Source organism: Phasianus colchicus, chromosome 22 (genome assembly GCF_987193195.1).
Source record: "Phasianus colchicus chromosome 22, bPhaCol1.hap1.1, whole genome shotgun sequence".
NCBI classification, from domain to species: domain Eukaryota; kingdom Metazoa; phylum Chordata; class Aves; order Galliformes; family Phasianidae; genus Phasianus; species Phasianus colchicus.
The window spans coordinates 1,172,238-1,197,971 of NC_143457.1; the positions used below are offsets into that span (position 1 = coordinate 1,172,238).

Below are 25,734 nucleotides of genomic sequence, written 5' to 3' on the forward strand. Positions count from 1 at the left end.
TTTTTTTTTTTTTTTCCCTGCATGTTTTATCACCCCAGGCCTTATTTTACTGCATGTTTTTAAATCTTAACTTGGAAGGGAGAAAGTTAATTACTGCATAGGCTTTGCCATAGTGCTAATTACAGCAACATCAGAGACCTTCGTCTGTGATTTATGCTCCTCTGGGAAGAAGGTATTCCTGTCCCAGTTTTATCTGTTTCCCATCATTAAGAATTGTAAGCTGATGTACATGCACAAGGGGACTTGAGTGATGTCTGCTGCCTCTGTCCTTTGCAGCTTGTGATTTCTTATTTTGGACTTTGACAGGATTTCACTTCTCCAGCAAAGCCTTCTGACCCTCTGTGTCCTGTAGCTCTGCTGCCCTGCTGCAGTTCCTTTGGGTGCCAGCACTTGCTGCTTCAATGACAGCTGTGTGTCACGGAGGGCTGGTGCTCTGTGCCAGCATTTTTCTGCTGGGTAGAGGGATCCTGTTCAGTGAACATAAATGCCTCTTTTAGCCTCTCCTGCCACCTTGCTCTTTGGAGGTTTGCTGTAACCTACTTCTCCATCCTAATCATGTGCTGCCCACCTTGCAGAGTCCTGCCTGTCCTTTCTGTATCTCCAACAAGCAAAAGGCTTGCAGCAAGTGCAGCATATCCAGCATTGCATCGTGGTGCTCTCTGTGCTGCAGGCAGGGAGATAAGGCAAGGTACCAGTGCAGAGCTGAGCAACCCGTCCTGTGTAAAATAGGCAGGGATGGAGCTGGTGACAGAAAGGTGAAAGATACTGAACAGCAGCCTCCTGCATCACTTGCAGCTGAGGATGCAATTCTGCTGCAGCATCACCTCTCTGTAATGTACTTACTGCAAGAGAACAGAGGAGACAGTGCTGGCAAAACCTCTAGTAGAGCTTGTGGTGGGTTCCCTGAGTGCCTCTGGGCTTGTGAGTGCCTCTGCTTGGTTCAACCTGTCCCGAGCTCTTTCCTTAATGCATTTTTGGATCAATAGGGTGGGAATTTCATCAGGAACAAAGCACCAAACTGCAGCTGGGAGGAGTCAGTGAGATGCAGCACTAGAGAGAGGTCTGGGCTGTCTATGGGTGAGGAGTTGGCCTCTGCTTGCTCCTACATGCTTCTCACGTCTTTCATTTGGGTGAATGCATGCGCCTGTCTCAGGTGAACAAACTTCTGGGTGAGGACTGAATGAGGCAGCAGATGTTTGTGACTCACTGCGGAAAACACCATTGAAGGTGTGTGATTCTGCAAGTCTGGGGAAGTTTTTCATGTTGTGCTTCTGCTTAAATCATAGCAAGGAAAAATGGGGTTTTGAAAAAGAACCCTGGCTGCCTTTCCAACCACTGCTGTTTCTGAGGGTATGCCAGGTTGCATTCAAAGGGAGGGAAGGAAACCAGAGGCTGTTTCATCTGCTGTACAAAAGGTTAAAAATCAGGGTCCTCCTTTGAGACCCCTGTTTCCATTCACAGTCACATTTATCTGCACCCAAGTTTAATTTAATGCTTTTCCATCTCAGGTCACTGACTTTACAGAGCTAATCCATGTGCAAGCTGAGGATGGACTCAGTGACACGGGAAATGTTGCATTTAGGTGTTTTCTACGTAAACGTGGTTGCAACAAGGAGCAGAGCTTTGCAAACAGCCCTTCTTCCTTTTGAAACAGTGCTGCTGCACTCAGCAGAGGTGGCACAGTGCAGCTTGCTGGCTCTGGAGGCAGTGGCTGTGGGTAGGTATGCACCCAGTCATGGTATTTCATAAAGATTTCTCTCCCCTTGCTCTTCAATGAGCGCTCAGGGCAGTAGTGGATGTGAAGCCAACGGCTCATTCCAAAAGCCCCAGGGATGGACAGTCTCTGTGGGAGATGTGCTTCTGATGCCAATAGTGCTTGGCAGAGTGGCTTTGCTCATCTTTGGCTGTGCTCCCTGGAGCTGATGTTTGCTGACATGAGCCTTGTCTTCTTTTGATCCCAAGAGATGAGTTTAATAATGACTTGATGGGACAGAGAGTGCAGGAAACATCTCCCTGATGTACCAAGAGCATTACAGCACCTTTGAATTTTTGCATTTTGAGGGCAAAGAACCAGGGCTGAGCAAAATCAGAGGAGGGGCAGAGGGGTTTTCAGCCTCATCAGATGGTTTTCAGCTACCCACTGCAGGGCAGCACCGCAGGCTTACTGCTGCTAACACTTTGCCTTCCTGAGCTGCACAACAAGCCCAGCAGGTCTTCCTGGCTCTTAAGAATTCAGTTGATCTAAATGAGTTTTCTCTTTCAGCCAGGAGACTGCTTTTTGGCTCCTGCTACTCAAACGCTGTGTGAGAGCTATGTCTGAGTGTCCCAATGCTCCCTGAGTGGATATCTTCACCCTTACCACACATATCTTGAACAAAAGACCTTCAGCTTAAATACATTATCTGCATTACATGTGCAAAAGGTTTCCTGCTCAGCAATATTCAATAACATTCAGTACCTAAAGGGAACCTACAAACAGGAGGGGAATCAACTCTTTGAAAGGGCAGATAACAGCAGGACAAGGGGAAATGGTTTTAAGTTGAGGGAGGGAAAATTTTGGTTGGATGTCAGTGGGAAATTGTTTACAGAGAGTGGTGAGGTGCTGGAACAGCTGCCCAGAGAGGCTGTGGGTGCCCCGTCCATCCCTAGAGATGTTCAAGGCCAGACTGGATGGGGCTCTGGGCAGCCTGGGCTGGTATTAAACGTGGAGGTTGATGGCCCTGCGTGTGCCAGGGGACTGGAGCTTGGTGATCCTTGAGGTCCCTTCCAACCCAAACCATTCTGTGATTCTGTGGCACACTGGAACAGGTTGCCCAAGGAGGCTGTGGATGCCCCATCCCTGGAGGCATTCAAGGCCAGGCTGGATGTGGCTCTGGGCAAACTGGTCTGCTGGTTGGTGACCCATAGCAGGGGGTTGGAACTGGATGAGCACTGTGGTCCTTTTCAACCCAGGCCATTCCATGATACAGTATAACGTAGGGTCCCACCTCCCTGCTCAGTGGTTTGGTGCGGGGGTCTCAGGACCCTCACAGATGAAGTAAGCAGTCATCCTCTCCATGACCACACATTGCCCTCCTCTTGAATCCAGTTTCACAGTGTTATACTGGGAAGGGCCCCACGCTGCCTTAGATAATGATACACCAGGCTTCTGGAGTAGATGGAGGATGATTTGCTTAGCATTACCTAGTTTTGTGAAGCATGTTTAACATCAGGCCCGGTGTATTTTCCCTTGCATTGGCTCGTTTAGTGGTGTCAGTCAAGCTGCTCAGGGGAGTCCCCAGCCCTGGGGTGCTTAAGGGATGCGTGGCACGGCACTGAGGACGACGTTTAGCACTGGTGGCGCTGCGTGATGCCAGCGCCCCTTTCCAGCCCAAACGGCCCCACTGCACCCGCGTTCCTGCGCGATGACGTCACCAACAGCGCGCCACGCCCAGCGCTGCGTGATGACGTCACCGACAGCGTGCCCCTGCGCCTGAAGCCGAGGAGACCCCGCAGCGAGCCGCCAACGCCCGGCGGAGACTCTGAGGTGAGCGGCAGCGCCGGAGCGGGGCGGGAGGCTGGGAACCGCGCGTCCGCAGCGCGGAGGGGAGGGCGGACCGGTAGGCGAGCGGGCTCGGAGCCGGCCGTGTGCGAGCAGCGCTCCGTGGGGCTGCGCTGTGTGCGTGCGGGGCCTCACCGCCGCTGGGCCGGGGCTGTTGGCGCAGAGCGGGGCCGAGCTGTGCGTGCGAGCTGTGTGTGCGGATGGGGCAGCGCGGCCTGCCCGGCCCGGCTCGGCTCGGCCCGGCCTGCTCTGCGCTCCGCTCCCAGCGCCGCGGCTGGGGGCCGGCCTGGCCTCACTCGGCAGGAAGCGGCGGGCCTCCGGCTGCGAGCCCCGCGGTGCCGCCCGGCCGCCCGAGGGAGGAGGGGAAGGCGGAGGTCGGGTGCCGCAGGTTGGGCCTCCGCTTCTTCCGGGAGCGACGCCCAGCTCCGATGCGGTTCCGCGGCGCGGGTGCGGGCTTCGCTTTAGGCACCGCGAAACGCTTCCTTCCCTCTCCTCCTCCTCCCGAGAAAGCTGGGAGGCGCTCCCCGGCTTTTGTCTCGCCCAGGTGCTGCTGGGTCATCCGCCGTCCCGTTGGTTCTTTGGGGGGTTGCTGTGGATGGGCGTTTCTCTTTCGTTTTTGAAGATAAGAACGGCGTGTTTTAATGCCCCTTCCATAACCGTTCTGCTTGCAAGCGGGTGGAGCTTGGAAGCTGGTGGCAACAACGGGACGCTGTGCCCAGGTGGCTGTGAAACCTGTGCTTGGCAGAGCTGAGAATGGTGCCTGCCCCCATCTGCCAGCACTGCTCTGCTCCCGTCATCTGACTGAGCACCACGAAGGCAAGGCCTGGGTGGGAGGCTGTGATAGATGTGTAGGCAAAAGTAGTTCGGTCTGAGCATCTGTGATTGTATCCGTTTGTGTTTCTTTTCCCCTAGAGAAAGAGGGCCTCGCTGGCTTTATTCAAAATGTTAAATTGGAGCACCCCAAACTGCCTTTTTTTAGAAGAGTAATTAAAACCCGGGTTAAGCTTCTAGTGTTACTGGTTGGAGTAAGGCAGTAAAGCACTTGGAGCTTGGCTCTGCTGGTTAGCAAGATATTCTTGCACAGAAACAAGTTTAGATAGCCTTTGTATTCAGGTGTCTCTAACTGGAAAATGTGTTGTTTTGGCTTGTAAACGAGTGTTTGTTGTTGTAAGATGATGGGGCAGACAGCGTAGGCAAATATTCATCTGAAGCAGGTAATGCAGACACGCGTAAGACTTGAATCAATATATTATTAATTGTGAAATGATTCCTTGTTCAGTGTGTTTACTGCTTATATGCTTCAGTAATAAGGAGGAAAAGCATTTTTAAGGCTTGGTGAGGAATAAAAACGGCTGTGATGCAGGATAAAACACGTTTGCAGTTTGCCAGCATGTCTTAGACAGAAATTTAAATCATTAGATTTGTGTGCTTTGAACTTGGCTGTTCATGAGCTGTGCCTGATGCTTTCAGTTCATTATATATCCTGCTTTGGAATTGTTTGCTGAGGACTGATGGCCAGGTGGAAATTTGTTGTGTCTTTATTGTTAAACAGAAAAGTTCTGAAGGCCCTGAAGTACTAGAAGTGTCTTTAGATACTTAAGAACAGTGGAAGTGTTTTTTTCACTGGAAAGATGGCTGGTAAATGGAAATGGAGCCCAACTGAAACTTGTAGGGATTTTCCTGATGAGAGTGTAACTGTGCTTTTGCTTTCCCATTGAAAATATGATAAGTTGGTGCTGAGTGCAGCACAATGTTTGCTAATCCCGATAAGAAGCTCCTTCTAGTTGAAATGCAATTGTTGTACTGAAATATGTTTCCAAGTCTTACCAGCACAGGCAGCTGGGACATCTTAATTGAAATCTTTTTGGAAGTTATCTGTCGCACTGCAGGCTTCAAAGTTAATACAGCACATTGATGTAGTTGGGTTCCAGCTTTGCTTCAGAGAACTAGTCCGATACACTGAACATGCATTACTGCAGTTTTGGTTATCTGTTTCACACTGAGTGCTCACAGCTTTTAAGTCACTTACAGACTTGCACACTTCAGCCCCCTCAGTCCTCTGCCTGCTTGCTGTGGCCAGCCCAGCTTTGACTCTGCCCATAGGCTTGATGATGAATTGCAGCCATCCAAGTTTCTACTGTGATTGCCCTTCAGGAGGAATTGTAGGGGGTGGAATTATCCTCACACTTGATGCTCACTTTCTGAGGAAAAAAAAACCAACTAAGATGGGAGGTGCTAGTGCATTCAGTGGAAGAGATATGGGTTTCTAGTACTCTAGCAGGTGCTCTCTTTACACACTTAGTGCGTTGTAGGCTTTTGCCATTTCTCCTGTCACCCCATTGTGCTGGAATACATGTAACATGGTATTTTAAGGATTTAACATATAACAGCACCCTTCTGTCTGCATGAAGGTAAGTGGCCAAAGTGACCAGAAGATGAAAGAAGTGACAGAAATTGCATTAAGACAGTGTGTGTCCCTGGGTTCTGATGGTAGTTCCTTTCCCACTAATGTGAGATGAAAGCATTGAGTTTCTGTGGGGAAAAACTTTTAAAAATGACTTTCTGTTTTTAAGTTGTTTTGCTGCAGATTTACCCCATTTTTTTCTGAATGGTAAGGCATAATTCCCAGCATCTTCCTCTCTCGTGAAAAGGAAGAATGTGAGGCTGGCACCAGCCATGTCAGTTAGCTCCTCGTTTGCTGAGTGCGGGGCAACCTTTGTCACTTTACCTCTGGCTTCAGCTACTTTTCTTAGGAACGCCAAGGGAGATGAGCATCAATGAGAAGTCTCTTCTGTAATGTTATTCTCAGCAAAGCATCATCTCTTCAGTCCTCAGCAGTCTTGTTGATAGGCCTGAGATAAGCACACTGCTTCCTGCAGACAGTGTTGGGGCAGTTTGTATGCATGGAGCACCAGCAACTGAACCATTCGCTGAGCAGTGCAGCTGATGTGCATGCAGGGTGGCTGCCCTTATGCAGAAATGCTCACCAAAGCAATTGTGCTGCTGTCAGTGTCAGCTGTAGCACTGTTAAATGTATCTGGCTATAGGGAGGGGAGTTGAGCATGGGGGCTGGTGTGCCCAGTGATGAGTCGTTAGTTATGCAGACAGGAGCAGAGGTACAGCTTGCATCTTTAACTGTTAGCAGCGTGAAGCTCAGCAAATACACATAGATGTGCTTTACATTGTATAAAAGCACTGAACAAAATCTCATTGCACAGTAGGGTTGAATAGCTGTCTGTGGGCTTTGAGAGTTAGTGGAGAGTAAAAATTCAAGACTAAAAACAAGGACTTAATATAAGCACCTGTATTTCTCAGGGTTTAATACAGGATGACATCCTCTGCCTCCTTCTGTTGAGTTCACGTGAAGGTGGTTGCTTTGAGGTCCAAGTGGGGCAGGCTGCAGTGAGCAGACGGAAGCCTTGCTGTGCCGTGCCCACTGAGTCATGCTCTGCTTGACCAGGCTTGTTTTGAATTTAGGGCTGTGCAGTGGCATGGCTGTTGAATGTCTTTTATTTTTTCCTTTTAAGTAGTAGAACTTGAAAGGTGTTAATGCTGGTAGTAGTTTAACTTCAGACTTCTAAAATTCTCCCACTCAACTGTATTCGCTTCCTATCTTGTGTACGTCTTCATCAGCTTGTTGTGACGAGCCCTTGTGAAGCAGTGTGGGGTAGCTGTCAGTTCTTACAGAAAGTTGCATTGAGCATAGAAAATATCAGTTAATCTCCAAGAGCTGCATTTTGAGGTGACACCTTGAGCTTCCCCCTTGGTAGTTCATAGTAACTTGTCCAGAAAAAAAGTTACTTCAAAACCACAGAGACTTTGAGGTAGATAGGCTTTGTCAAGGGGCAGACTTGAAGTATGTATCTGGGATCTCCTATTGCCTCTGTGTTGAGCACATGGTTCCCTAATAACAGATACTGCATGATCAGCATTGGCCTGGGTGTCACAGTGCTGCTCCATCTGTGCTGGTGGTCCCGTGTCTCTGGATGGTTCTGCTGGAGCATTTCCATCTCTTAGGTGTGGGCAGGTGGGAGGTGGCACCTCCAGTTACTTCACTGCACATTGGGAACTTCTGACCAAGCCTCTGGGTGATGGTGGGGGTTGGATTTCCACCAGAATTCTTGTGGTTGCCTTGATAGCACTTTGTAGTGCAGCGGCTCTTTTGGCTGTGGAAACAACTTCTGTTTAAAACAAACAGTAGCACCTCACAGAGTGTAAGTTTTGAGGCTGGGTTTTAAGGGCTGGCTGAACTGTTAGTGGCAGCTCCAAAAAGTCCTCAGAGGATGTAGTAGTTTCAAGTTGTTGTGATACAGGATTGTTTCTTAAGTCAGTCCCTCCTGTTCTGTAATGTTTTGCCTTAAACTTGAGCACTTGCTGTGTTTTGAAGGAGTGCAGCTGTGTGCTGGTTTTTATTTTGTCAGACTGTTTTTTGAGCTGTGTTTGGGAAATTAAACCCCCAAACCATAAACTCAGCTTGAACATTTGGGATACGTTGTGTGCCTGTAGTGATCCATCTATGGGCAAGGTGGGCAGCTGACCTTGGCACCAAGTGGTTTAGAGTGTAATAAAGCCTTTTGATTTCATGAAGTGGCGCATCTGTCACTTCTCAGCTGCTTCTGCTCCATGAAGAAGGCTCCTGGGAAGCTGAAAGATGGACATTGGTCTGGAAACTTTAGTTTGCTCCAGGGAATGGCTGCAGTTCACATACAGAGGAAGATGCTGGCCGTGGTAATGCCGCTCTTCAGATCAGTTCTGATTTCTGGAGTTTAGCCCTCAGTCTGTTTTGCACCATGTACTCGGAACAGAGGGAACACTGAGGGCTCTGAGGTCTTTTGATGACTGTTGACAGTGGTTTGTTATCCGCACAGAGAAGCGGTGTGTTGTATGGTCATTTCTGGGATGGTGTTTGCTGGGCTGGGTTTATAACAGGCATGCAATTAGGATCTTCTCCATTTAGTACTCTGGTTTTTCCTCTCTGGTGAGGAAAACCTCCTAGTAGCTGATTACATTGCTTTGATACCCCTGATCTGGGAGACTTCTCACTGTGGCAGGCTGGGTGAGCTTAGGTTTGTGTGTCAGTGGTGCACGCTGAGGAGCATCACAAAATGGTTCTTGGCTGTCAGCTGGCAGCTTGCAGCAAGCTGCGTTAGCCGGTGGGTGATGAAATGGCAGCAGCTTCAGTGCTGTGTGAAGAGGAAGCCGTGGTGCTGCTATGGCTTGACAGGAAGCTTGTACAGGATGTGCAGACAGATTTGACAGCATAGCTTCCTTAGCCTTAGAAGAAGGTACGCGTTTTAACCTGCAAACAGACATCAGTAGGTTAAGAATAAAAGGAATCTTAACGAGCTGGAGGACTTGCGGCTTCTATAGCAATTAAACAGCTTGTATGGAGAGAGTGAAGGCAAGATGGTTTGTGCTTCTCATTTCAGTAGGGAGCACTGAGTGTATGTGAAGATTGACAGCATCTCACTGATGCTTCAGTCAGTGATGCTGCACTTCAGGTGCTTGCTGTTAGAGTGGGGGAAGGAGGCTTTCCTGAGAAGGGCTGAGGCTGTCAGTGGGTGCCCTGTGCATGGGAGGCTGCCATAGGCACCTCATGTAGGATTTCTTCAGCCTTTCGTGATCTGCAGTGTCTTCTGGTGTGTGTTCAGGCCTGCACTGAGAATGTGTGAAACTTCACATTTTCCTTGGTGTGGACATATAATCCCTCTTTGGTGGTTCAGTTAATTCTTCATCCTAACGCTTGCATTTACTAGCTGCTTCTAGGGGGTAATTCCAAAGGGAGATCACTTGTCTTTCATGAAAGTGTAACCAAGCTTTTAAACAAAACTCTGACATGTGGGCTGTTTGGGTCTGCACTGGGGCCACTGATTAATTTGACAAAATGTACCAGGCTTTGTAATCCTCACTTCCCAGAAATCCCGTTTCCTGGGATATTCTTGAGTTCTGTGAGATCCCCTTTTGAAATTGCATGTTGGATGGGATAAAACTGAACAGCTATTAGACGTGCAGTCACTTAACGTGTGCTTTACTGAAATGCTTTTTTTCTTTCTTCCTTTGATTAGAATACAAAGATTTGAAGAAATAAATGAATTCAGGTTTGAAAAAAGCCTTATTGAGCAGAACTAACTCAAATTGCATTATATTTCTGGACTTTATCAGCTTTCTTCTCTAGACCCAACTGCAAGGCTCATAATTATATGTCTCAGTTTGAGTACAGTAAGTAGACTGGGATGACTTCAGTGCTTTCCACTCCTGTTTCAATTCCCTCTGGTATTCAAAACTACTATCTTGTCCTGCTGGGTGCCCTGTATGTAGACTTGCTGTTAATGGGCGCTTTGTGAGGAGGAAACAAACTTTATAATTTTTCCTCCCTTCGTTAGCATTCCCTCTGGGGATGAATTATTCTGCAGGCCTATCTCACGCTGGACTATTTGTTTTTCACATCACAACTTGATGCATACATCTTCATATATTTTCCTGTGGAAGAGTGGATTCCAGGATAGTACATCCCAGCTCCCTAACCAGGACCTTGTTTTCAGCTGTGTTTTGTGTTGAACTGGTGCCATTTTCATGTGCAGTCATTATGTTGATGGAGTTGATCTCAGTGCACAAGGCAGAATGATGTGTTGAGGCTGCAGCCCCGAGGTTCTTGTATCCCACACCCTGGTGGAGGATATCTCTGTAAGCAAATCCTTGCTGTTTGTGTAAATAATATGGAAATGTTTGAAAGTATTGGCAGCTTTGCCATTAGGCTTGCTGGGGTTAGGATTTCATACTCTTATATAGTAACATGACTGAAGGCTTGGTAATTTTACTCGTTAGAGCAATAGCTTAATGAAGGACGGCTCTGGAGGTAGCCACCTGAGGTTTGGAGGAAGTATTGGTGGAAAGTACCCGTTTAGTTACAGTGCTCAAATCTGTACAGGAGCAGCACTGATATAGTTTGCTGCATCGTGGCTCTGTAGCATCTGGAGAGTAATGGATTCCCTTAGAAATGGGTGCCCTGCTGAACTCCTCTGTTCTGTTAGCCACTTCTGAGTGGGGATGAAGGCACAGGTGAAGTGGCAGCTGTAACATGAAGATTACAGAGCTCGCCTTTGAAAAAAACAGTACATGCTTCTATCTGTACCTGCTTATTTTTATCCTGCAAACTATTTTCAGAGCTCATGCTGCTGTATTTCCTTGGTAAGATCTCTTGGGAGATATGTTACTTAGCAGCTATCGAGACCCAAGTTCGTACTTCTATTTTTCAGTGCATGTAAGGCTAGGTGCTTTTGTGCATCAGAAATAGACTGAAAGGCATAGAGACCTTTTCTGCCCAGCTCTAGGTAATCAGGCAAAAAATATGTTGTATTTTAGAGTGACTTACCTTACCCGATTCTTCCCAATGTGAGAAGTGACTGTGCCAAACTTAGCCTTAGCTGGTATTTGGCAAAGGCTAGCTATTTGGAAGAATTTGCATATATGAAAATGAACGTCCTCTGTGTGCAATGGTGTGATTGCATCAACTACTTCGTGTAAGAATACCTTCCTGTCAGATCCTAGCACATCCTGTTAGTGGCTTGTGCTCCAGCTGAAGCTATCTAATGACACATACTGCAATCCAGGGGGAATGAAAAACCTAAATCTCTTTTTTTCTTTTTTCCTTTCAGGTTCACGTTGGAGTTGATACTGTAGCAGACTTCAGCTATGCAGACGATTAAGTGTGTAGTTGTGGGTGATGGTGCTGTTGGTAAAACCTGTCTCTTAATTTCTTACACAACAAATAAATTTCCATCGGAATACGTACCAACGGTGAGTGTGAGAATGGCTCCAGTTCTTGGGGCACGGCGGGTTGTGCAACATGAGTTTCCTTTCAAAAGAAGTTGTCTGGCATGAACACCTTAAGATCTGTATCTTCAGCTTGTTGCAGGCTAATACACCGTGGAAAAGTAATGCGAGTGTGTTATGCTGCTGCTACTGATCCTTGCTATCACCTGGTGGTGCTGGGATTCTTTCCCTGTGTGCAGTCAGTTCCTGCTGTTTGAGCCCTTTGTAGGGTGTTGGCTGCGGTTTGTTGGTGGCCACTGGCTGGATTTTGTGAATCAGATATCTGCAGTTGCTAAAAGTGCAAAGTGGAGGGCAGGTAGCAGGAACTCCTTATGTCCAGCTTGCTGAGCTCTGTTGTAGCCACGTCTTTACTTTTAGGGAAAATAGTACTTCATGCTGCTAGGATGGTTACTGACCACAGTTACTGTTTTTGATGCTGATTTTTTGCTTTGCTGCTTTGAGAGATCGTGCAGTGTACTGCAGAGTGTGTGGTTACTCATGTTTAACTGAAGTCTTGTTTGAATCTAGAGTGTTCAGTCTCATTGCAGTTGTGCATACGGATATTTAACAGCTTTGTATGTATTCCTTCTATTTCTGTCTTCATGTAATGCTTGTCATAACCTTTTTGAGTCTTACAGTGTCAGTCTTCTGAGATATCAAATCCCTTGGCTTGTCTCAAGATCGAGGTTAGAACGGTCTGACTGCGTGGCCCCTCCATATCTATTTTTCTGATAGAGAAGTGTTGCTCTAATACTGCCTATGTAGGATTAGCATGCTGACAGTGGGATGTTCAGTTTGTTTTTAGGGTCATTGGGCTTTTCTGCTGTTACAAAGCAACTTAACAGAACTCCTTTGAGATGCTGGGTTCTTCATGACGCCTCTTTCAAAACAGCAAATACTTTGTGTAAAAGCAAACAAAAAAAGGAACCCACCAAGCCAAAGGGGAAAAAATCATTTTTGTGACAGAGAAGCTGCAGGAAGTTTCTGTGATAGTTGCTGTCTCTGACCATTCTCTGAAGACTTTTCAGCTTGCTAAACTTGAGGCTTCCTTGGAACAGGATTGATTTTTTTTTTTTTTTGTGAGCTTAGTTGTGGATTTGGTGCTGAAAAGGAAGTGGTGCAAGTATCCCCAAGCCTGGATGCAGTGACCAGCCTGAGTGCTGTATCTAGGCACAGCCTTTTGCAGAGATCCTCCTGTTAAGGACTAGCAGGGGACTGGTTGTGTTTGAATCTGCACTTTACTGCTGTCGAGTGGTGCAGAGAAACCTGCTATGTTGTTTCTAGGATAACCACATGCTACACAGAGCCTATGGAAGTCTGCTTGCCCTATTTAAGCTAGTCTTTATGGTCAAGACAAAATTAAAGTGGTCAGTGAGTTTCAGCAGTGAGCCTGGAACTTCTATATTTATCCCCAGTGAAGTTACCATTTATTACATTCAAAAATGTTTCAATCTTAAACTTGTGAGGTTTCAAAGTACACATTTCAAGTCTGCTGTCCTGCAGATGGTAGTATCATCTATAAACCCCTGGTCATAGGCAATGTGGAAAAGCTACTCAAAGAAATCAAGTTGTGTCATTTAAGTGTGTTCACGATGTGCTAAGGCTCAGTTGTGATACTTTTTTAAAGCTATCCCATGCTTCTGAAATTGTATTTACTCCTGAACCTTGTCTTGAGAATCTCAGAGAATATCACAGGCCTGTTGCTAACTCTGGCTTAAAGGCTTCTTTCAGACTCTGAGAACTGGTAAGTAAGGTCTGATATTCTGGCTAATGCTTGTAGTAATGAACAGGAAAAGAAATGTAACAGGTAGTATTGTTCTAAAGTGAAGGCAGAGCCTTGTGATACAGGGCACAGAGCAATTAGTAGCAGGTGAGGGTGCTCCTGTAAGTCTGAGTCTGGTTTCAAACTGATCTGTTCTGCACATGTAGCTACTGAAGGCTCTGATATAAGCTGTGTGTGCTGTTGCCCTGCTTGGCTGTACCTGCACTCTGCAGCTGCTGGTTCAGTCTGATAGGATCTTTCAGTTGATTCTGTTTTGCTTTTCTTTCTCAAGGGTATTTCCCAGGGGGATATGGATTTTGTGCTGGTATGGAGTTTATCGCATGCATATTTTTGACATCATTCCCATTTCAAAAAAGGCAGCAAGGATCTTGTGCGTGCAGTGGCACCATCAGTGTCTGGGGAATGGTAGATGGTGTGAGTTCTGTAACATGGAAGCTTGAGCTTCCTGCTGTAGAGGGCTGTCTGGTACCAGCAGGAACTGAAACTTCTTGTTGGACTGTTGCTGCTCTGGGTTTTAGGCTGTTTAGCACAGTTGAGAATGAAATGGTGGTTGTGCTAGATCTGTTTGCAAGCTTGTCATGAGGAGCTGGCCTTGTAACCTTGGCCTCTCCAGTGCTGGACCCACAGACTTTCTCAATTCTAGCTGTACTTTTAAAAACAAAAACCAAGTGTAAAAAGCTAAGTATGCTAATCCTCCTAAGGGGCAGCTGCAACTTAAACTCTCTGTTCACTGGGTAAAGATGAGGGAATAGTAGAAGGCCAGAGCAGGAGTGCTGATTAAGGAATATCTTTGGGATTTTAAGCTTGTAATAATCCTCTGACATCTCAAAGAATCGGTGCTCTGACCTCCAGTGAGGAGCATACCACTTTCTGATCCTTTGGATCATTTGTACTTTGGAGTGTTGAAGTAGTGGTCGTTGCATATGGAATGTGCCTGTGAGATGCCTGCAGCCTTCTTTCACACCCTGAAGGTCTTACCCTGTGGCTGGATGCTCACAGGAGGGTGCAGTACAGCAAAATCAGGGTAGTGTGTCAAAGGATTGGGCTGCTGGTAATGGATGTGAATGTTGAAGTCTCTTGCAGTCCTTAAATCCTGAAGGCTAAGCCATAACTGTTTGAGAGGGAAACTTCCAGTTCCAGTTGATGGTTCTGGGGATGTATAACTTCCTTCTGGGTCACAGTGGGTTGTAACAAGTTGGAAAAATCAATGTAGTGGCAGGTATTGCTTTAACCAGAGCAGTTGGCTGGAGAGGAGACGGATCTGAACTCATCAAAGTTCAGCTTTGAAGTGCTGTATTGCTAGTCTTAGTGCCATATCTTAGTGGAAATTGTTCAAGGGCCTAAGCTTGTAATGAAACCTTGTGAATATGTGTGTGACAGCTCATTTCTCAGCGTTCCTCCTTCCATCGCTTCTGTGGAAAGCTGCTGAGTTCACTGTGACCTGCTTTAATGCTGCAGTTCAGCTGTGGAAGCTGCTCAGACTTGATTGTTGTGTTGACGGCTATGAAGCTTTCATATCCTTGCTCAGATAGGTCACTTGCAGCACAATGTGCAGAGACAGCTTTTTTTTTCCAATGGGGAAAAGCTTTTGATGAAGATAGCTTCTGAAACGTTTTTTTCTGGTTCTGAAGATGAAATAGTCATTGAAATTAATGTTGACCTCCAGCAGTATACTCCTTAATGAGTTTGCAGGTTTAAAAGAAAAAGGCTTTGGGTAGGAGCATGTGATCAGCTGTGTTGTAAACAATTTGCTGGGTGAAACACTTGATGCAGTGCGTGCTTGTGACCTTGTGGACGGAACTGTTGTGCCAGCTACTACACAGATGCTGTGGCTTGATCTTCTCAGTTACAGGCAAGAGCTGTTACAGGTGTTTTGTTCAGTGGCTTTTATGGTATTAGATGCAGCAGTGTATCTGGTGTGCCTTTACTTTAGAGAAAGTGTGGAAATAACTCTTGCATCCATATCACAAATGGAATCATCCTGTTAACAGCCTCACTGACAGTGCAGGAAGCATGATGGATTCTGTCCTGCTGAGATGAATCTTGTATAAATCAGAGGGGGCTCAACATGGTAAGTAGTGTGATGGTTTGAAAGATAGCATACTGACCTGCTCTTAAATGTTTTTTTTCCTGAACAGGTTTTTGATAACTATGCTGTAACGGTGATGATTGGAGGAGAGCCTTACACTCTAGGCCTCTTTGATACTGCAGGTGAGAAATTGAGTGCTCGTGTCATTGTAACTGCCCTAGATTTAGCTGAAATGATGTTGACCATAAAGGTATATCAGAAGAAGCAGAAGTTGGCTCTTCTGTGAAAGGGAAGAGTCTGCAGGTTTCTTTGTTCATTGTTATTAGACTGTATTTAGTTAATGGCTGAGTAACGTACAGTGATTACACAGCTATCTGTGTTTATTAGCAAGCATGAGAACTTAACAAGAGTGGGTAGAAGCTTACCCAGGACTTGTCCAGTCCCCAGCATGTAATAATAGCAGAGCAGTACACAACTTCTGATATTGCAAACTATTGTTTGTCAGAGAACTTGGCTGGTAAAGTATTGCCTAAAATTGCCTTGGTAGAACTTAAAGTGACTCTTTCCAGCTGTATTCTTACTGATGCATTGTTAGTGTTTTATTAATTACTGATGTGATCTTGTCCTCCAGTTAAGTGCTATGGCTTTAATTACTCTTCACATTGTTCTCAGAAGCGTGGTTTGTATGTTATTACAAACTCCATAGTTCTTGGATAAGATGCTCTGTGGAGAAGAAGCCAAATGACTTAGGGCATATAGCTTGATGTACTTGGGAAAATAAAAGCTTTCCTTTTGGAGCCAAGCTTGTGAAATTAAAGGGCTGCTGGTTTGGGGGTCACCCATCTTCTTAATAAACTGCAGCTACTAGTGCAAGCTACATAACTTAAATGAATAAAACCCATAGTAATGACTGATGTATTGTAAAAACTTTCTACTGTGAAGATAGCTTTTTGGGGGGTACTTTTAATTGCAACAAATTGTTTTGGTCTGTGCTTGGCTCCCATGTGTGTCCAGAGAAGTACGGTAGCTGTCACAAGCTGTTCAGGTCTCCATCTTCAAACTACAGATCTTACACTGAGATGTCCCAGGTGTGGTCAGTTCCTTTAAGGTCTCTGAGGTCTTTGTCCTGTATGATAAACATGAGACTCAGTTGAAATCTGAGTGTTTTTTGAACAAATGTTTCTCAGCTGGTTGGCAGCTCCTTAAATGGAAGCCTTGCTTTGCTCTGTAAAAGAGTGGTACTGAATTGAGCAGGGCTAAAAATGAGCTGCTGCAGAGTTTAGTGGGTCAGTGCTAGTGGTGTGCTGCAGGGACTGCTGCTGTCTGTTGTGCAGACCAAAAGGGAACAGCTTGGCTTCCTTTGAAGCACAGCCTGCCCTGTGTATATTTTTAGGGGATGGCTGCTAGGCAGCCTTGTTACTCCCACACCTGTAACAGCAGCATTCTTCTCTTACTGTTCAAAGAACACTTCCCTAAATGTTTTCAAGTGTGAATTGGGATCTCCTGGGGAGCAAAATTGCTTCTGAAACTTTAGTTTCTGCATGTTAATGAAATTTGATGTCAAAATGTATTTTATGGCTAGAGTAGGTGCAGAAGACCTGACTTAAAGCTAGATTTACATTCTGCAGTCTGAGGCTGCTTGACCTAAAAAGAATTTATTAGGGCACACTGCTGACCTTCCTTTCTCTCTTGTGACTTTAAGCAGCTTGTTGTTACATAGCAACTGAATGAATTCTGTATCTGAATACTAGGCTCTCTGAATGTTTGGATTCAGTGTATTTGCTTAAGAGTTAGAACTACTCACAATAATGCTTTTGTGTTGGAATGTGTATTCTGACAACCTGTAAAAGGCAATATTTTGCTGTCTACCTCTAATACTGTGTTAATTTTTTCCCCTATAGGTCAGGAAGATTATGATAGATTACGACCCCTCAGCTATCCACAGACAGATGTATTTCTGGTCTGTTTTTCAGTGGTATCTCCTTCTTCATTTGAAAATGTGAAAGAAAAGGTTGGTTCAACTCTGCCTGAGTTCTGAGAAGGGGCTGCTGCTGTGATTTCAGTAATATCTAAAGTGTTAATCTTGACTAGGTGGTCATTAATAAATGCTGTATCTTCTCTCCTTAGTGGGTACCTGAAATTACTCACCATTGTCCAAAGACTCCTTTCCTGCTTGTCGGGACTCAAATTGATCTAAGAGATGATCCCTCAACAATTGAAAAACTTGCCAAGAACAAGCAGAAGCCCATAACTCCAGAGACAGCCGAAAAACTGGCCCGGGACCTGAAGGCTGTTAAATACGTGGAGTGCTCTGCGCTTACGCAGGTAAGAGTTGGTCTTTGACCATTTCTGCTTGTTTGTATTTCATATATATATATATACACACATATATTTTTCAATTACAGGAGAAAAACAGCTCGGAATGAATGTGAAAGGATGTGAGCTTCATTTCTCCTGTTGACACAGTAGCTTTCTCTGTCCTGTTGTTCTCAGGCACGAGGAGCTGGCAGTGGTACAAAGCGAATCAGCCTGTGAAGATTTAGGCACAAGTGGAGAGGGGAGGTGAAGGATTTGCTTGCTGGGTTTGCTTTTGTGTTGGAGCAAAGTAGTTATCTAAAACTTAGAAGGCATGTTACAGACAGTAAGTGGATTAGGATGCAGTTCACAACTGAAGAGAGCAGTCAAAGGAAAAAAAAAGATCTCAGTTTCTGTCTTAGTGAAGTAAGTTTTGTTCCTTCTATGAATAGAAGCCTTCCTAATTGAGAGCTTCTTTCTCTTCCTTTTTAGAGCTTCCTTTCTCTTCTCCCCACCTAGTCTATGGTGATCTGTTTCCTTTGTATGCCTTAAGATGGAAGTTCTGTTGAAACAGAGAATACTAATCATATAGTTCTTAAGATACAAACGTGGCTGTGCTGTGAACTAATGTGTGAAAATGAGTCTAAAAACAACTGAAATTGCTGACTTGAGGCACCAAAACCTGGCAGTCTTTTCCCCTTAAGTTAGTGTGTGGAGAGTGGTTAAGTGTTGGCTGGCTAGCTGGGATCTACTTTGTCTTTGGATGCCCTGGGAACATAATCTTTTGTGTCCACTCCTGCACGATATATTACAACTCTTAGCAGTTTATTTAATGCTCCTCTGTGAAGAATTAGTACCTACTTGATGTACACAAACCAGAGGTGCACAGATTCAAGCTTGTCATTCTTTGTCATTTTGTTACACTGATCTATTGTATCTTGAGCACAAAGCTTTGTTGCTGAGCTTCCAAGCCTGAAGTTCTGCTTCCCTTGCACCTTCTGCCCAGGTTGCACAGTGGCTTTTCCATTTGGCATCCTGAAGCTTTTTTTTTTTTTTTTCCCAAACTGAGAACAGCCTTCTGAGGGGATGTGTGGGACACTGCCCTGGAAGTATTGTGGCAAGGCATCCTGCTATACGTGATGTCAGTTGCACAATCTGAATGCTGCTGCTGGCTAGACTGTGGAACATACTTGTTGGTGAAATGGATTTTTTGCCCTTTCCTCTGGATCTTTATGTTTGCCTTGTTCAATCTGTTCAAATTACATGGAAGCACCTGAAATTATTAGAAGGGCTGATATAACAATTTAATTTTTTACCTCTTCTTTTAATTTCCAGATAAATTAAGTGTATCAGTTGCAGAGAACAGTTTTATGCACTTGGAAGCTCAGCCTGAATTTCCTCCAGAGCACTCTAGTGGCTGTATACCCAGTAGTGGTCTCAGAAGTTGGGAATAATCTGATAGGATGATTCTGAGGCTTTTTCACCTGAAAGATTAGTCAGCCTTCTGCTCTGCTCTTTTTACTTCATTTGTCATTGACCTTCCCTGCAAAACATCTCTTACTCAGCCTGTTGGTAATAGCTGCCAAACAGAAATGTAGATGTCTGCAAAGGGGGGATGTTTGAAGTTTCCAGCAGAGATGTAGCTGGTGGCTTGCTGAGCACAGAGGGTAGCTGGCTGTTGTAGCCTGGAGGATTGTTTTCCTACCTGCAAGGCAGTGCTGTAGTAGTTGGTTTCAAGTGAAGCTAGGTTCAGCTGGGTAATTCCAGTTATCTCTTTACCTTGGCATCCATCGCCACACTTCATCTCAGCTGTCTGAGGTTTTCTGCCTTCCCACTAACTTGCAAATGACTTCACAAGAGTAGTAAATAATCATAAAATTACAGAGCTATTATTTTTGTTTTCCCCAGGATTTAAGATTTCACTTGTCTGTGTGGAACAGTCAGATGTTCTGAACACAATATGTGAACCCTAAGAGGCTGAGTTTGACTCTGTTCTGTAAAGGCAGAGTATCTGCACCATCGTGAGTCTGGATGACTCTGCAGTGGAAAAGAGTGAACTGGCTTCCCTCCCTCTCCAACATTTTTTCTTTAGGTATAGTGTTTTTTTTGTGATGAAAGCACTGAAGTAGGTCAGTACTGATGCCTTCAGCCTTTTTCCTACAAAATAATAGCCAAACACCACTGTCAGAAGTAGATAACACTTCCTTTTTAGGGCAGGGTGACGGACTTGCGAATAAAATCTGTTGTTGCTTCTGTCATCCTTAAGTCTCCGAGTAGCTTCCTGTAGCTCTATGTGGCTACTGAGCACAAGGGAACACTTTGAATTTTGTTCCTTTTTTCTGGTGCTAGGCTTGAGCACAGCTGATGGTTTTGACAAAAACAGATTTGTGAGGGCCCTTAAATTTCCCATGAGGAAGTGGGGATAAAGAGAGCCAGAGCCCAGCTGGCTCTCTGCTGCAGTCCAGAGTGGTGCTGCTTCAACCAGAGTGTCAAGGCCTGTGGGCTGGTCAGACCCAACACAGCTCCTTTCATGTGCCCATTCTTCTGTCATCCAGGCTTCTGTCTCCAGTCCAGTTCTCACAGTAATTTTACCCTTTTTTGTTATCATTTATCCCTGTTTTTCTGTACTAGGAAAGCAAAGGAGGAGTCCAAGAGTAGTAAATAAAAAAAAAAAGTGTTATCTTCTCAACTCTTGCTCTTTTGGGTTCTTTGTTACATAATTGGGTCTGTACTATAGCCTTATCCTCAGAGGGAAAATCTAACTAGTACTCTGGCTGCATTTAGACATCAATTTGAAGTCTCTAACTTTTTTTGAGTGTAGCTTGCAACTCTTAAAACACGTTGGAGAAAATGTACAGAATTGTACATATACTTAATAAAAGTAAATTAATAAGCTTGCATGTAACTTGGACATAAATGCTTCCAGATGGAATTGTCTTAGAGACCTCCTGTGTAAGTGCTCCAGTAAAAGACTTGCTGAAAGGGATGTGTCTGAACTAACCTCTTGTTTGAATGATGTTTAAAAAAATATATATTTACAAATGCCACAAATGTCTGCAGGAAGTAATTGAAGCTTTTCTGTTCTTCTTTGGCTGACATAAAGCAGTTCTTCAGAAGTTACAAAGGTTGTACTGGTGACAGTAGATTTAGGCGAGTCCAGTTAGCATAAACTGAGCCAGGTTTCACTTCTGGTGTTCACGTGTAACTTGGCAGAGCTGTGTGGGAGTGCTGATGTACTGTGGTGGTCTTGTTGTGCTTACAGTAACTGCAAGGCATGCTTTGTGCTCTGATGCAATCCCTGCAGACCTCTTAGAGCTCTGACTGCTTGTGTAGTGCTGGATATCGGTTACTCCAGTCCTAACATAGAGTCTGTTTTCCTTTGACTTGAATGGTTATACTTGCTTTAATAACTAACTGAATAACTGAAACGCATTGTTCCTGTAGCTGGCTGTTAGGTAAGGTATTGCATCACTTTGTATGTGACTGAGTAGCCAGTGTCTGAAGATGACAGTGGCTTACTTAGAGAGGTACCGCTTCAATCCCAGATTGTGTTTTCCCTGCTGTCTGGAGTTCTTCAGTTATTCAGGGCTGAATTCACAAAGCAGAATGATGTGGAGCCTTTGCTCTGATCTGGCTGCAGCTGTAGGTGGGAGCAGTGAATCCATGCACCTGCCATGGCCACTTACAGTAGGTCACTGCCAATGGAGGTGCACTCGGTGGGGCACACAGTTCTCCTGTGTGTTTGTTCCCCTCTGATCTCACCAAGTGTATTTTCAGCACTTTGGGGAGAACGCAAGTTTTTGAGCAGCTCCTTCCTCACGTGGCTTTGCCAACTGCTGCTGTGTTTGTGCCTCTGCCCTTTTGGGTGTTCATGTTGTTTAACTTGGTGGTCTGTCACATGTTCTGTCTCTCTCTTTTTGCTTCTGGGTTGTCTAAAGGAGATTTCTTCCTGGGATCTACTTTGTTTTTTGCAAAGTAAATCTTGTTACTGCCTGTGTGAATTCAGCCTGCTCTTATCCTGAATGCTCTTTGTATCTGCTTGTTTTTCTCTAATCCTCTAACCTGGCTGCTGTTTTTTCTCCTCCCCTCTGTCTTGTAGAGAGGTCTGAAGAATGTGTTTGATGAGGCTATCCTAGCTGCCCTCGAGCCTCCGGAAACTCAGCCCAAAAGGAAGTGCTGTATATTCTAAACTTTCTCCTTCCCCTCTTGCTGCTGCTTCCTCTGTCCCACTACTGTAGAAACCTGGTTAAAAACGAATAAAGCCACCTCTATTGAAAGCTGTTGTCTGCTTACCATTTTAGAGCAACGTCTGTATTAGCTCTTGGACTGATGACAGTACTTAAAATCTTTAGTAAAACATTGTGACCATGGAACGTGAACTGGACTCGCTTAACTCTCTGCTGCTTGGGTTGCCAGATGTGGGTAGCTTTATAATTCAGGCTGTTGGGGGAAAGGATCTGATTACATCATTCCTCTATAAGAAAAAGATTGAAAGAATAAGACATGATGTTTGATCTTCCTGAATGCAGCTGGAAGAAGCGTTGCGTGTTTTCAGTTTCTACTTGTGACTCTTGTTAAATGTAATTGCATGACAAAAGTACATGGAACGGTGATCTGCAAGTGATGCTGTAATGTGAAGGAATTTCTGGTTCTCCTTTGTGCAGTGAGATGTTTTTGTTGCAATTGCTTTGGCTGTCTGTGCTGTAGTGGAGTATTTGTAAGTCCTTGGGAAGGAAATATCAATGTATTTGCTACTGCTTTATGAACTGTTAAAACTCTCTTGCTTTCACTAACACAATAGAACGTTTCAGTAATAGATTCTTAAACCCTGTTACTGTAAGATGTAAAGCTGCTTCTTACTCTTACGCTTCTGATTTTTATTGTTTTAAGGAGAATAACGTCAATTGTAGTTTCTTTAAACTTTGAAATTAAAAACTGCGGTTGTTTGTATAAATGACTGATGAAGCTTTATTCTGATTTGCTCTTCCTGGCTTCAGTTTAACACCTGTGCAGTGTCCCTGCTTTGTACTCCTCCCATTTCGACTCTGATACCATGCACAGCTTCTGGGCTCTACCTGCCTGCTTCTAACCACGGGTTTGTGGGGCCAGAATCCTGCCCTGAGCGTGTCCTGGACCAGTTTGATCATTGCATGCTTGCCTTGTCTCCTCTTCTCCCCTTGACACACCGGTGTCTGCCCTGCTGTGCTCGGCGTGCTCCAATAGAGCTCTTCCATTCAAATGCAGCACTTTCTGCTTTGTTGTTAGCATGTGAGATGTGTCACTGCCCAACTAATCATAAAAAACTGCCTTAAGGAAATGACTTCGGTACGTGTGTTTGCTTCTTGTGGAGTGTACTGGTCTATTTTTTAAGCACTGTGCTCGTGTTCAGCAGATCAGATGCTGTGATAAGGAACTGCTGACAGCAGCAGTGCAGCTGCGGCAGACCCTTGCTGAGCAAAGGAGACGTGGGGGGTCTGGGTGTCAGATTGGGATCCTTCACTGGAGGGGTTTGTCTGCCACCTGACTCTCCTTGCTTTTGTTTGTGTGAACTCAAAAATGAGACTGCCCCTTTCTCTCTTTGCCCCTTTTCAGAAAGGCCTAAAGAATGTATTTGATGAGGCGATATTGGCTGCCCTGGAGCCTCCGGAGCCGAAGAAGACTCGCAGGTGTGTGCTGCTATGAACGTCCCTCCACAGCCCCTTCTGCAAAGCTGGTGTTTGATGTCATACTAAAAGCAATGTTTAAATCAAACTAAAGATACAAATTTTAAAATTTGTTTTTTGCAATAATGACAAATACCCTGCACTCCCATCTCCCCCACACGATCCCTGTGTGAGATGAGAATGTTAGTGTTTATTCCCCAGTGTCCCCTCAATTCAGTTAAACTAGTTAATTTTGAGTAATTACGTAGTATCAGAAAACACTGATCAGTACTAGTTTTTTATTTTGTTTACTGTTTCTAATTTTTTGTTTAAAATCCAGGCATGCTTGTCATGACTTTTTTCTGTAACAGACTAATTCTAGGCTGTTTTACTGAAGCCTTGCCCCTTCTGCCGGTCTGGCGAGACTTAGTTCTGGTTTCAGGAACTCCTAGGGCTGTTCTGCAGCCAGCCAGCAGCCCGTGTGTGAACAGCCTTTCATACTAAAGACAAATACAGGAAAGTAAGATGTCCCAAGCTGGTGCTCCTCTAAGGAGGAGTGTAGAAAATGTATCTGCATTTCCTCTGAAGTTGCCTTGTATCTCTCTCTCTCCTCCTGGCTTCCCACTGTGCAAGTCATAAATTTCTGCCCCGTCCTCTAAGTTATAAAGTTTTAGGAACAGAAGAATCCTTTTCCCTGGATGCACCATCAGACTTGGAAACTAACTTGTCAGTCACTTCATGAGCTTTTGGTCACGTGATGAAGAAATAACTGCACCTTTTAAAGCGTGCCCAACTGATTCAGTTGGCTTTTAACAAGCCCATCTTTTTGCCAATCCTTTCTTATTTGAGGAAATGCTTCTAGTGATCAGCACATCCACTGCTGTTTGGATGCACTGAAAGAACCTGGCATGTATTGGAATGAGAGCTGGCCCTGGTGGTGCATCTCCCTACAAAGGTTTGGCATCCTTCAAGGAGAGGTTGAAAGACAGAGCTGTCAGTAGGAAGGAACTGTGGGGAGGGTTTCCTAGTGTTCAGCATGGCACCATGCAGGGACCAGTTGAGGGAATCCCCTTTTTCTCCATTTTAAGTAACCTTGAAGCTGTAAGATGGGTTCCAGCCCAACAAGGATTGTGTGCAGGATCTTTGCGTGGACAGCAGTATTTGTAGGGACTTTACCAAAAACCACATTTTGGCTTGCAAGTTAAATTGTTTTTCTTTTAGGGAAAAGACTTAGGGAATCTTCTCCATCTTCCCAAACTCCAATTTCTTGTCAACTCATTAGTGTTGAACCAATGCTTTTTCATGTCTAAGTTCTTTGTATATGCATTCTTTTCAGATGTATTAAACATAAAATATCTTCACAAGCCTGCCTGCGGGTAGTTATTTCTTTAGTCTTTCTCTTGAATGTGGAGGACTTGAAAATGTATGGCTTTTATCCTTTGTGAACTTGCAAGTTAATATGGGCTTTTCCTTAATACCTAATTCTGTTAGATCCTGTTTTCTGTCATCTATGCTGCTGGCCTAAATTCTGTTGAGGTTGCTGTGATTTGTGACATAATCATTGCCATCATACCAAAATCTGAAGGGAGACTGTGGTTCTTAGCTGAGGGGGGTGATGTACATGTTCCCAATATTAAAAGTAGCTTTTGGGATGTTGCTAGTCTCTCCCCTCCTCTGTTTGGAGAGTATTCTGTCAGAGTTTCCTGTTGCTCCCTGTTCTTGGGCAGATCAAACGTTCAGACAGGAGCAAGTGATGCGATGCTTACCTCCTGCTCCAACACGCACAGCATCTGTTGTGCCTGTAGGTGTATTCTGAAGAGAGAGGAGGTCTTGCAGTGTCACTGTGTAACTTGTGTTAATTACTAAAACACATTCCAAAGGGTTTCATTAAAGGCTGTTTTTATTTTAAGGAACTGACTTGTGGGTACTGTAATCTAAAGCTCAGTGTAAAAGGTGAACTTGTAACTTTCCGTCAATTAGTGCTGCTGTTCTGCTTTGCATTTTGATTTTCAGTTGCTCTGGGGGCACCTGGCTGTATGTGTTTGCCTTGCAGTTGGAAGCACAGCTGGGTGTGTGCAGTGCTCACAGCTGAGTGCTGGTGGCAGCAGGCACAAATGGGCTCCTACTCTTCTCCTTGCTAAATCTAGTTCATGTCTAAAGTCAGCAGCCAGTCTGATGACCAAAGGACTCCTTGCATGAAATTAAGCAGGGGATTTCCTCTGAAATGGAAGGAGAATCCTTTAGGGCTTTTGGTTTCAAGTAGCAGGCTTACCCTGCCAAGCCTCTTCTGTATTGGATACAAACTTACACAGAAATTGCCTGTAGCTGAGTCTTCTGCAAGTATTTTCTGGCAGTGACCTTTCGTCCAGGTCCGTTTGGTTAACCAAAAAGCCTGTGCTTGCTGGAAGTGTGTCACAAGGTTAAACTCTGTTCTGGAGATAGTTCTGAAGGCGTAAGGTGATGGGAAAACCACTTTATTGTGTTGTGTTAACTTTGAAGGACTGGCTGAAAGCTCTGTGTGCCGTCCAGAGGGAGGACAGTGTACTAGAACTGGCCGGAGAAGTGCAGAGAGCTTGTGGCTTTTCTCATACTGTTCTCCTTCTTGAGCTCAGTAGTGAGATCCCTTCCAAGT

At 44.9% G+C, this 25,734-nt stretch overlaps 1 protein-coding gene across 3 annotated transcripts; it reads left to right on the top strand.

The window, feature by feature from the left end:
• Positions 1-3,383: 3,383 nt before the first annotated feature.
• CDC42 (cell division cycle 42) lies at positions 3,384-24,466 on the top strand. 3 transcript variants are annotated; one of them, XM_031607957.2, is made up of 6 exons: positions 3,384-3,526; positions 11,197-11,338; positions 15,275-15,347; positions 17,067-17,176; positions 17,293-17,490; positions 21,560-22,414. In XM_031607957.2, the coding sequence occupies exons 2-6, from the start codon at positions 11,234-11,236 to the stop codon at positions 21,647-21,649; spliced, it is 576 nt and encodes a 191-aa protein (XP_031463817.1). In that variant the 5' UTR covers positions 3,384-3,526; positions 11,197-11,233; the 3' UTR covers positions 21,650-22,414. The 3 variants fall into 3 exon arrangements, with proteins under 3 accessions (XP_031463817.1, XP_031463814.1, XP_031463816.1); XM_031607954.2 differs by lacking the exon at positions 21,560-22,414 and adding an exon at positions 23,053-24,466 and having other exon boundaries at positions 3,385-3,526; XM_031607956.2 differs by lacking the exon at positions 21,560-22,414 and adding an exon at positions 23,053-24,466 and having other exon boundaries at positions 3,520-3,599.
• Positions 24,467-25,734: the final 1,268 nt, after the last annotated feature.